Source organism: Felis catus, chromosome E3, assembly GCF_018350175.1.
Source record: "Felis catus isolate Fca126 chromosome E3, F.catus_Fca126_mat1.0, whole genome shotgun sequence".
NCBI lineage: Eukaryota > Metazoa > Chordata > Mammalia > Carnivora > Felidae > Felis > Felis catus.
Genome location: NC_058383.1, coordinates 38,335,187 through 38,347,380, shown reverse-complemented (window position 1 = coordinate 38,347,380; position 12,194 = coordinate 38,335,187). Strand labels below are relative to the sequence as shown.

Sequence of the window (12,194 nt, the reverse complement as noted above, 5' to 3'; positions counted from 1 at the left end):
AGGTGTGGGGAAACATCCGCACGGGCAAGGCCCGGAAGGAGGACCCCGCCTGTCCCCACCGTCCTGAAAAGATTCCCAGCGGCAAAGGGGCTCACAGGCGGGCGTCGGACCCCACTGCGAGACCGCGGCCGCGAGGAAAGGGAACACTCACCGGACTCGCTCAGCCGCCGGGCCGGAAGTGTGCGCTAGGAGCCCCGGCGCTAGTCCGCCGGCTACGCATGCTCGCGAGCAGCGCCTTTGGACTACAACTCCCGGCGTGCACTGCGAAGGCCGGGCGTCGTCCCTCTCCAGCACCGACAGACTCAGCAGCAAATAGACACGAGAGAACGCCTTCTGGGAGCCAATCCCCCAGGGGAGGGGGCGGGCCCTCCTGCGGCGCAGTTCGCGCGTCATTCCTCCTCAGCCAGTGGAAGTGTCCGCGACGAGCGGCCCCGCCCCCGTCCCTGGCTCCCAGGTTCTGGGTCCCGGGTCCCCAGAGAGGTGAGTCCGCGGCCGGTGGGCGCGGGTTGCGGGGCCGTCGGCGAAGCTGCCGCCTCAGGCGCAGCCCCGGCCCGCACGCAGCCACGAAGCTGAGCCGCGCGCCGGAGAGCCCGCAGCTCCGCCTCGCCAGGGGAAGCCGGGGCCCCCTCAGAGGCCGGAGCGAGTGGGCCTGCCGGGCGTCGGGAGCGAGCCGCCGCCGTGCTCAGCCTGCCTTGCTGCGCGTGGGGGTTCCGATCCCTCCCCTCCGGCACGCGCAGCCCCGCGGCTCCGGGCGACGTGCTCGAGGTCGGTGCAGCCCGGGTGCCGCGGAGCTGGCGCAGGCCACCAGTGTGACAACTTGAACTTTTCCTAGGATTTCCCGACCGCCAGATGGATCACCTTGCGCAGTTCCTCTGAGACCTCGTGCGTTTATCGATGAAATAAAAAGCAAGATTTTCCCCAGTTCCTTTTAGAACGTTATGACTTTTCTCCATTTGGAGACAGCTCAGGAAACTGCCAGAGGGACAGACAGCTCCTCTCCGTCGGGCCCTGCGTTGTCTTCGGGAGCTTGGGGCCTGTATGTGCCCCGCCCTCGCTGACATCTTTCCAGCGCTTAGAGACACTTGTCCAGAGTCATGATCTTGAAGGCTTGAGCCGCTTGCCAGGAGAGAGAGGCTGTCTCCTGAGCCCCAAGATGGCGGCTAAGATGGAGATAACTTTGAGCTCGCAGTCCCACATTCAGGCCTCCTCCAAGCCAGAGAGACACATAATAACAAAGCTGGAAGAGAAACGGGGACCCGCTCTGCAAAAGGACCGCCCCGATCCCGAGCTCTCCCGCCAGAGCTTCCGACGGTTTTGTTACCAAGAGGTGTCTGGACCCCAAGAGGCACTCGCCCGGCTGCAGCAGCTCTGCCGTCAGTGGCTGCAGCCCGAGCTGCACACCAAAGAGCAGATACTGGAGCTGCTGGTGCTGGAGCAGTTCCTGAACATCCTGCCCTCGGAGATTCAGGCTCGCGTCAGGCATCGATGTCCAATGAGCTGCAGGGAGATTGTGACCCTGGTGGAAGATTTTCAAAGAGCAGCCAAGAGACCAAAGCAGTGGGTAAGGAGGGCCCTCCCTCGTGGTCCCCAGAATTTCGTTTTCATCTGGATAGTTTCTGGTCTTTGGCTCCCTCCCTAGTTAGTCCAGAAATGGATCGGATGGCTTCGAAGGGTGCTTCTGGCTTCTGTTTGGGAACACCCCCTGAGAGAGATGACTGGTTGTCAGAAAACTCAGGCACTGGCACTCCACTGAGGAAGTAGAGGATCAAGTAAGGTTCTTGCTTTTTGGCTGCCCGATCTCCCCACACCCATTCCTCCTGAAGGTTTCCTACAATCAGGATTCTTAGTAGAAAGGATCATATTGTTGGGTAGGAACTTGATTTGGGGGGAATTTCCTGGTGGACCTTGTTTTGGTGAAGTGTCTTGCTTTTGGATCAGGAAGTTGCAGCTCAGTTGGCCAGTGTTTCTTCCAGCCCCCACCCCCAAGTCAGACTCCAGTCAGAGGCGAGGCAGGAAGCAAACAACCATGTGTTTTGGGGAATGGAGGCAGTCAGAGAGCAGGGTGAGCAGTGCACTCAGAGCCCTGCTACTACTGGGATCTCCTTCCCAGGGAAGCCTGGGGCAGAACAATTGATTAGTTTTGTTTGTTTGTTTGTTTGTTTGTTTGTTTTTAATGTCCTCACCATCCTGCTTCCCCATCCAGTAGGACCTGTTTCCAGTAGAAGTTGGGAGGCACATGGACATAGGGTGACGATCTGCTGGGCCAGTGTCATGACTAACCCTGATATTTGTGCCTTCTCTGTGTTGACTCTGAGGTCTTGAGAAAGACTCATGCTTTAGGGGCACCCACTCAAGAAATACTGGCTGATTTGAAGCAGCCTCTCTAATCATTCTGCATGTCCTTCCCTTTGCTTCCTTTGAGAATCTCCGAAGTCTTTCCAAGTTGACCTCCAGGCTGTTGTCAGGAATTCCCAGGGTGAAGGGGTCATCACAGAGCAGTGAGAGAGGTCATGCTCCTCTCTACTGAGTCCTCTGGCTGCACTCTAATGCATGGGGCTTGTTCCTAGGTGGCCGTGTGTATGCAGGGGCAGAAGGTGCTCTTGGAGAAAACTGGATCTCAGCTTGGAGAACAGGAACTACCAGACTTTCAACTGCAAACTCCTAGGAGGTTTCCCCGGGAGAGTGCTCTGGAGGAGCCTTCCCAGGCGGGATCTCCGGACCAGCTGAGCTCTCATCATTGGGAAAAATCCACACTCCTCCAGGAACCAAGCCCCAGATTGGCTGGTACAGGTAAACACTTGATGCCTCTTCTCTCCCTAAATCCTTTACCTCCAGCAGATTATCTCGTCGTTCTGAAAAGCCATAGACCTTGCGTTGAGTTTGTTTAATGTTTTATATAACAGGAGAGCTTTATTCCCTAACAAATTTCACAGATTAGAATGATAGCAATACTGTACATAAGAAGTACGTTTCTTTCAGTGTCTCTTAATGACTCTAACAATGCAGTACACAATAGGATTATCTAGGTCCTACTTTTCTGTTCCTTTCAGAGCTTCTTACAGTGAAGACAGATCCACATATGGCCACTGATGAACATCCATGCAAACCTTGGCTGAGTTTCATCACTTAAAATGGTCCCATGTTTAGAAAGCGCCTAAACAATGTTAGGCTCATTAAAGGAAATGTCCCGCTCCATAATATCTTCAGCCTCTTCCTCTCCCTGTGATGTCTTATGTCTATTTCCCCACCTGTCTCTGGTACAATGCCAGTAATTGTTAGCCCTGCTGTATTCGAAGACCAAATGACAGTGACACTTTGGCCAATCTTAGTGATGTGAATACAGAGGCTGGTCAGCAAGTTAGAGCAAAAAGTTACCAGAAGGCTAGAACGCGTTGATTTTTTAAGATTTGCTACATTCAGTGCAATACTTGAATTTGGTTATTCTTGGAACTTAAGAATGGAGAAGACCAAGGTGCTGGGCGGGGTGCTCAGTCAGTTGAGCATCAACTCTTGATTTCTACTCAGGTCATGATCTCACTGTTCATGGGATCGAGCCCTGCGCTGGGCTCTATGCTGACAGTGCAGAGCCTGCTTGGGATTCTCTCTCCTCCTGTCTCTGTGTCTCTCCCCTGCTCACGTTCTCTCTCAAAATAAAGAACCATAAAAAATAAATAATAATGGAGAAGACCTGGGGCATCCAGTGGAAAAGTACTGTGATCCTGGCTGAGGTCCTGACCCATAACCTATGGACTTTGTGGTCCTGGGCCTGCACACTCCCTTCTCCTGCCTCATCACAGCCAGCTCAGTGTGCATAGGGCTCCATCTTCTTTTATTTGATCGCTGCAGGTACATTCTCACGTTCTTCACCCCGAACATCAGCAGTGCCTTCTGTCAGAGCTGCACCGCTCAGTGCAGTTGCCGCTGGCCACAGGTGGCTATTTAAATTTTATTTATGGAGATAGAATTCACATGCTCTAAAATTCACCCCTTCAAAGTGTACAGTTCAGTGGTTTTTAGTGTATTTGTGCACTTGTGCAACCATGCCCTCTAATTCTTGGATATTTTTGTAGCCTCAAAAAGAAACCCAGACCCATTGGCAGTCACTCTCCATTGCCCCTTCTTCCAGCCCCTGGCAACCACTGTGTACTTTCTGTCTCTGGATTTGCCTGTACTGGATGTTTCAGAATCACATTGGTTGTGCTGTTTTGTGACTGGCTTCTTTCCCTGAGCGTAATGTTTTCACGGTTCATCCATGTTGTAACACGTATCATTCACTACTTTGTTCCTTTTATGGTGGATTTTCCATTATACAGACACGGTGTGTATGCATCAGTTGATGGTCATTTGGGGTATTTCCATTTTTGGGCTATTATAAATCATGCTGCTGTGAACATTTGCGTACACGTTTTTGTATGGTCATGTTGTCATTTCTGTTGGCCGTATACCTCAGAGTGGCATAGCTGGGTCACACGGTAACTATGCTTAACCTTGCGAGGAAATGCCAGACTGTTTTCCAGAACGGCTGCGCCACTCTACATTCCCGCCAGCAGTCCCTGGGAGGATTCTGATTTCCCCACGTCCTTGTCAACACTTGTCAGTCTTTTTGGTTACAGCAGTCCCATTAGGTGTGAAGTGGTATCTCATGGAGATTTTATTTCCCTGATGGCGATGACGTTGAGCATTTTTCCATGTGCTTACTGATCAGTCATGTATCTTCTTTGGAGAAGTATCCATTCAGATCCTTTGCCCATCTCTCATTTGCATTAGTCTTTTTGTTTTAAGAGTTCTCTGTATATCTTGGATACTAGAGTCTTATATATATAATTTACAAGTATTTTTTCCCACTTCGGGTTGTCCTTTCACTTCCTTAATAGTATACTTGGAAGCACAAATGTTTCTAGTTTTGATCAAGTCCAATTTATTTTTTTGTTAGCTTGCTTGTGTTCTTGGTGACATATCTAAAATACCATCGTCTAATCCAGAGTCACAGAGATTTACGCCAATGTTTTGTTCAAAGGGACATTGGTTTAGCTCTTATATTTAGGCCTTTGATCCATTCGGGGTTGTTGTTTGTTGTGTTATGAGGCAAGGGTCCACCCTCATTCTTTTCCAAGTGGATAGCCAGTTGTCCCAGCCGCTTTTATTGAAAGAAGTGTTCTCTCCCCATTGAATTGTGTCGACAACCTTGTTGAAAAGCAGTTGACCATAATTGTATAGGCTGCTCATTTAAATCTGGATTTAAATTAATGAAAATTAAATGAAATGTAAAATTCGGTTTCTCAGTCACACTAGCCACATTTCAGGGACTCAGTAGCTCTAGCTGGCTAGTGGCTACCCCGTTGAATAGCACGTGCACAGGTACCCATACACGTGTATCCTTCCCACCTGGCAGGAATCCTACAGGGTGGCACAACTCCAGATCCTTCTACCTGCCCACAGACATTCCAGCTCGTTTCCATCCCAATCCTCAATCGTGATGGTCACAAACTGTGGAGTTTCTGAAGTCAGGATACACGTCTAGCCTGTGTTACGGTTTTTAACCCTAATGCTGTCACGTTTGTAATGAACGAACATGCCACGTTTGCTGCATTTCCCATTATTTAAAGAAACTGTGGCGATCACTCAGTGTCCATGTGAGTGAGTGTGTTGCAGTGTTGAAATTTCAACTCTCTCTTATTTCCATTTGTTAATTAGTGCTGGGGCTGATGGGTCTGCTTTTCCATATTTTTTCTTTCCCTAACCTTTCCCTAAAGGTCGGAAGAAGACATGGGGTTGGGGAACTTGGTTCCTAACTCTAATACAAATTAGAATCACCCCAGGAACCTGTTAACCATGCAGATCTCCAGGTCCCACCCCCCCCCAGAGATCCTGACTCCACAGCTGTGGGGATGCAGGGACAGCCTGCTTGCGTAACAGGTGGCCCAGATGAGTCGAATGCAAGTTGCCAGGAGAGGACCACACTTCGAGAATGTTTCTTAGCTCTTTTGCTGAGGTCCTTTCTTCAGAGCCCAGGAAATGAAACCTGTTCTTTCTAATTGTAGAGGCCCCCAGAATGAAAAGTGACAACAAGGAAAATCCGCAGCCAGAGGGGGCTAAAGGAGGGAAGCCATGTGCCCTGTCCCCTGGCAGACCCAAAGGTAACGGTCTGCAGAGTCCCGAACCGAGAGGGGCGAATAGGAATGAACCCCGGTTGTCACGGAGGCAGGTCAGCCCCCCGAATGCTCAGAAGCCATTCGCTCACTACCAGAGACATTGCAGGGAACTGGAGTACATCAGCAGCCCCCTGAAAAGCCACCCGCTGAGAGAGCTGAAGAAAAGCAAAGGGGGCAGAAGGAGCCTGAGCAGTCGCTTGCAGCGCCTTGGTCACCAGGCGGCCCGCTCGGCAAAGAAGCCTTACAAATGTGATGACTGTGGGAAAAGCTTCACGTGGAATTCGGAGCTGAAAAGACACAAGCGGGTGCACACAGGGGAGAGGCCCTACACGTGCGGAGAGTGTGGGAACTGCTTTGGGCGCCAGTCAACGCTGAAACTGCACCAGAGGATCCACACCGGGGAGAAGCCCTACCAGTGCGGCCAGTGTGGGAAAAGCTTTCGCCAGAGCTCAAACCTCCACCAGCACCACAGACTCCACCACGGGGACTGAAAGCGGGGCTTCGTTCTCTCCGTTCAGAAGGAAGGCATCCGAATTTCTCCTTCCCTTACTTGCATGTAAATCCCAGGGTGTCTGTGTGACTTACAAGGAAAGCAAGAAGTCCCTGAGGGATGCGGCGCACGTTTGGCCCGTGAGGAGTTCCAGAAGATGCCGAGGGGGACGTGACCGTGTCGGTGACAGGGTGAAGAAGTGGCAGGTCTGGGCGTTGGGTCAGAGAGAACTGGGGTCTCTGCTGGAGAGCAGGGAGTGACCGCTGAGAGAATCCGGCCCATCCCGCAGGTGCCCCTCCCCCCACCTTGGTGTGCAGTCTTCCCCCTGCCGCTTTATTTATTCTCTAAGTACGTTCAAGGGGAAATTCCGTATGTATATACCTGATGTACTTGCTGTCGTGCCCGACAGTCTTTACCGCACACGCACTTCGGTAATAACGATCAGTGATTTCAAGGCAAAAGCTCATTGGAATATAAATCCCCTAATACTCTTTCTGTCATTGCTGGCCGTTCATAATAAAGGACACATGAAGCGAGAGCGTAAACGTGTTTGTGTGAGGACAGGATTCCTGAGTGAGTAGTTCTCCACACGCGTGCGCGCACACAGTGAGGGGAGCCCTCACTGCTCTCCTTCCTCAGGCCAGTGAGGAAATGTTAGAAAACTGGATTCTTTCAGGACCTTTACTAAGAACCACTGACATGGGTTAATTTTAGGACGTGTAAATTCTCTCTCAGTGAAGTTTCTAAAAAAGAAGACACAAAAGATATCTGCACGAAGTGTTCAGGTCCTGGAACGAGGCCAGAGTTGATCTCGGTCCGTCCCCACATTCTTTCGGAGTAAGAATCCGAACCCGGTCGGTGTGGTCCTTAGTCGCCCACACAAATGAGTGGATCTCGGACTTCCGAGAAGACCGCTGGTAGATGGGTGCCTCCGGCGGGAAGCGGCCGTGTGGCGTTTCTTCTAAAGCGAGGATACCCGAATATCCGAATATCCGCAGGTCCCTGCCGGCCTCCTCCAGGCCGTCTACCGTGCTGCATCCTCCACCCCCAGGGGGCTCTGCGCACACCGTTCCCTTTGACCTTACGACCTGCAGCCCCCACCACTTCCTCCCTCTCCCGCCTCACAGGAGTGGCCTGCCCAGCAAAGCCTTCCCTGGGCACTTTTATTGTGTTACTCCCTGCCTCACACCACACGCCGGTGCTGCTCACCCTGGGAGCAGATTTGCCCCCCAGAGGACGTTTGGCAGTGTCTGGAAATGCTTTTGGTGCTTATGACTCGGGGGCAGGGAGCGGAGCTCCTGACCTCTAGTGGGTGGAGACCAGGATGCAGCCGAGCGCGCCGCAGTGCACAGGACAGCCCCACCACGGGGTCACCTGGCCCAGAGTGGCAGTAGTGCCGAGGTCGGGAGCTGTACTGTTCACGGCAAAGGCTCTTTAGGGACAGGAACCATATTTTCCCATCATGTTAGCTTTTGGACTGAGCCCACGCCCCGCCAAGAGAAATAGGTGTTCCCTCAGGGCCAAGTCCTGAGTCAGAGATCCTGGTGACGATGTGTTCAATGCAGTGGACAAAGCCTCTTGTCTTCTGGGCAGAGAGAGACTTAATGGAAGCTCATTGGCCTTTCTCGTCGTTTTTAGCGGACCTTTAGACTGATTCACAGTCCCCTTCCCGGCAACCACGTTAGATTTGAGAGGAGTTTGGGGTGCCTGGGTGGCTCTGTCACTTAAGCATCTGACTTCGGCTCAGGTCATGATCTCACTGTCCATGAGTTTGAGCCCCGCCTCAGGCGCTGTGCCGACAGCTCAGAGTCTGGAGCCTGCTTCGGATTCTGTGTCTCCCTCACTTTGCCCCTTCCCCACTTGCCCTGTCTCTCTCTCTCTCAAAAATAAAATAAAAACTTAAAAAAAAAAAAAAAAAGGTTTTAGAGGAGTTTGCCCTCATTACTCCTCCTGCTCCTTACGTCACCCCTGTCTGTTGCCTCTCACCGGTCAGGACCTCTTGATTCCTCCTTTGTCCCCACCTCATCCATCTCCTTTTCCCAGGCCAATTTTGCTGTCATAAGACCCCCTTAATCTTAGTTATGTCTGTATCAGTTTCCCATCGGCACTGTAACAGATGATCACAAACTTAGTGGCTTAAAACAACAGTCTCTTAGAGTTCCAAGGGTCAGAAGCCCAACGTCAGGTTCACAGAGCCAAAATTAAGGTGTCCGAATGGGTGAATCTGTTTCCTTGCCTTTCTGAGCTTCTAGTGGCCGTTGTATTCTGTGGCTTGTGGCCCCCTCCTCCATCTTCAAAGTGCATGTCTCCATTCTCTGACACCACACCCCCTTGTCCTCTGACTCTTACCCTCCGGCCTCCCTCTTTAAACTGCTGTAATGTTTATATTTGGGCTCACCCAGATAATCCAAGATAATCTCCCCGTCTCAAGATTCTTAATCATATCTGCAAAAATCCCTTTTGCCCTATAAGGTAACATTCACGGCTCCAGGGATTAGGATGTGGGCATCTTCGGTTGGGGGGCGGGGCGGATTTGGCCCAACCATACCCATGTGTTGAATCAACTTGGTTAGTCAAAGATCTCTCCTGAAAGCGAATGAACTAGATTTCCAGTCTTCTTATTTATTAAGAGTTGGAACAGGAAGACTTCTTTAAATAAGAGCTTTGTTTGTTTGGTATGTTTTGGAGAACTTTGTGTATGTGCTCTCTCTCTTCTGCACACAATCAGTGATTGCTGAATCTTAGGAGTGCCTGGATGGCTCAGTCAGTTAAGCGTCTGACTCTTGGTTTCGGCTCAGGTTGTGATCTTCTGGTTCACGGGTTCGAGCCCCGTGTCGGGCTCTGTGCTGACAACGTGGAGCCTGCTTGGGATTCTCTGTCTCTGCCCCTCGCTCACGCTCTCCCTGTCTCTGTCAAAAATAAGTAAACATTTAAAAAAATAATTGCTGAATCGTAAAGTCAAATGCGGTCCTTGGATAAATGTGGCACAATTGCCAATCTGAATCTCACTCCTTCCCAGAAGGCTTTCAAACCTGTGATGCTCCCTTGTCTCTCCCAGCCCAGTTTTCCTCCGGCAGGTAAGGCTCAACTCCAGTGAGGAGAGTCTGAAGGGTGGAAGAAGACGCACAGCCACATTTGCAGGTGTGCTCAGTTCTGCAGATGTGGGGTTCTCCCCACCCCCCTGCCCTTGTGTGGATGCACCGGAGGCCTCCGCATGGACCACCCACCTGCTGGCTCGCAGTTAGTGACCCCATTTCAGTGATAATATTTCTCCTCTTGTGTGCGTCCCTCACCCATGAGCAACCTGAACGGTTTACTATTTTCTGTGGGTTTGGCTTGTACTTAGCCATGGGTGGGGGTGACTCCTACTCGAGGTATTCTGTTCCCCGGTTGCCCCCAGGGAGTCAGAGAAGGAAGCATTCATGCACAGGTTGGGGATCTGGACCTCGCAGATTTCCCTGAAAAAGCATTTTCCATCTACAGCAGATGAGATGAGGACTTGTGACACTCTTACCTTCGTACCATTACCGTTCCCGACAGAGTCAACAACTCCCAAATACCATCCAGTACACAGTGTTGACGTTTCCCCCAATGTTTCTAAAAGAAAAATGCTTTTTTTTTTTTTAGAGCTCTTTTGAGATCTACTTCAATATAACATTCGTCCCTTTAAAGTATCTAGTTCAATAATTACGGGATCTTCATGGAGGTGTGCAACCATCGCCACAATCTAATTGAGAATATTTTCAGCAGCTAAGAAGGAACCCCATCATGTTGAGCGGTCGCTCTCCATCCCCGTGAACAGTGCCTTCCAGGTCCATTCACGTCCTAGCAGGCATCAGAACTTTATCCTTTTCGTGACCGAGTAATATTCCTCTGTGTGCGTGGACCGCTTTTGTTTATCCGTCGTCCAGTGCGGGACGTTTGGGTTGTTTCCACTTTGGGGCTCTTGTGAGTCGTGCCACTGTGAACGCGCGCCCGAGGCTTTCTGTGAGCATGTGTTTTCGTTTCTTGTGCGTATATACCTACGAGCGGAATTGCCAGGTCGAATGCTGACCTGACACTGAAGTGTTTCTGAGGAGCTGCCAGACTTTTTCACACCGCACCTCACGTCCCCACCTGCGGTGGGTGAGGGTCTCGGCTCCTCCACATATTTGCCAACACCTGTCACCGCCTCTCCGAGTGTGGCCGTGTAGTGGACGTGAAGTGCCGTGTCACTTGTGGTTTGGGTTGGCATTTCCCTCATGCTGTGCGTCTTCTCAGATGTTTACTGCCCACTTGTGCATCTTCGTTGGAGAGACGGCTATTCACAACCTCTGCTCTTTTCAAATTGGGTTGTCGTTCTCATCGTTGAGTTGTAAGAGTCCTTTATAGGTCCTGGAGTCAAGTCCTTCGCAGGTACATGACTCGCAAGTATCTTCTCCCGTTCTTTTGTAATATACTTTTGCACAATTGCGATGTATCTTTTTTCAAATATTTATTTATTTATTTATTTAAAAAAATTTGTTTTCAACATTTATTTATTTTTGGGACAGAGAGAGACAGAGCATGAACGGGGGAGGGGCAGAGAGAGAGGGAGACACAGAATCGGAAACAGGCTCCAGGCTCTGAGCCGTCAGCCCAGAGCCCGACGCGGGGCTCGAACTCACGGACCGCGAGATCGTGACCTGAGCTGAAGTCGGACACGTAACCGACTGCGCCACCCAGGCGCCCCTCAAATATTTTTTTAAAGTTTGCTTATTTTGAGAGAGAGAGCAAGCGGTGGAGGGGCAGAGACAGAGAGGGAGACAGTCCCTAGGAGGCTCTGAGCTGTCAGCCCAGAGCCTGATGCGGGGCTCGAACTCACAAACTGTGACATCATGACCTGAGCCCTAATCAAGAGTTGGACACTTAACTAAGCCACCTAGGTGCCCCTGCAGTATATCTTTTAACGCAGCTGTCACTAGCCAAAATACTGGTGACCAGTATGGTCCCAATTCCTGAATTACTGGTGAAACAAGTGGAGACAAACCACTCCAAATGTCACTCCTGGCTCTAGAAACTCCTCTGGGGCCAGATAAGAGCAGAGCCCACTAGGCAAACCCAGAAGAACCTTCCTTGTCTTGGGAGTGATTTGGCTGTAGTTGGACCTGAGGCAGCTTAGTAAACAAGCCAGAGGAGTGGCCTTAGTGCCAGGTTGAGACCGAGGAACAGCCTTGCACCCAGCTCTGTCATTCTCCCACTTGGTGGCCTGGATGCGTCATTTAAAACATCCACACTGGGGCTCCTGGGTGGCTCAGCTCCGTCAGGTGTCCGGCTTCAACTCAGGTCACGATCTCGTGGTTCATGAGTTCGAGCCCCGTGTCAGGCCCTGTGCTGACAGCTCGGAGCCTGGAGCCTGCTTCGGATTCTGTGTCTCCCTTTCTCTCTGCCCCTCCCCTGCTTGCACTCTGTCTCTGTCTCTCTCTTGCTCAAAAATAAACAAACATTAAAATTAAAAAAAAAAACAATTTAAGGGGCGCCTGGGTGGCTCAGCCGGTTAAGCATCTGGGTCCAGCCCAGGTCATGATCTCATG

The 12,194-nt window shown here is 51.1% G+C and overlaps 1 protein-coding gene across 2 annotated transcripts; it reads left to right on the top strand.

The window, feature by feature from the left end:
* Positions 1-463: 463 nt before the first annotated feature.
* ZNF174 (zinc finger protein 174) lies at positions 464-7,180 on the top strand. 2 transcript variants are annotated; one of them, XM_011290656.4, is made up of 3 exons: positions 464-1,561; positions 2,568-2,790; positions 6,042-7,180. In XM_011290656.4, the coding sequence occupies exons 1-3, from the start codon at positions 1,154-1,156 to the stop codon at positions 6,641-6,643; spliced, it is 1,233 nt and encodes a 410-aa protein (XP_011288958.1). In that variant the 5' UTR covers positions 464-1,153; the 3' UTR covers positions 6,644-7,180. The 2 variants fall into 2 exon arrangements, with proteins under 2 accessions (XP_011288958.1, XP_006942464.1); XM_006942402.5 differs by lacking the exon at positions 6,042-7,180 and adding an exon at positions 3,051-4,401.
* The last annotated feature ends 5,014 nt before the right edge of the window (positions 7,181-12,194 follow it).

Coding starts and splice junctions, on each gene's coding strand:
- ZNF174 (XM_011290656.4), top strand. CDS start 1,154: ATGGCGGCTAAGATGGAGATAACTTTGAGCTCGCAGTCCCACATTCAG. Junction 1,562..2,567: donor CCAAGAGACCAAAGCAGTGG/GTAAGGAGGGCC, acceptor GCTTGTTCCTAG/GTGGCCGTGTGTATGCAGGG. Junction 2,791..6,041: donor CCCCAGATTGGCTGGTACAG/GTAAACACTTGA, acceptor TTCTAATTGTAG/AGGCCCCCAGAATGAAAAGT.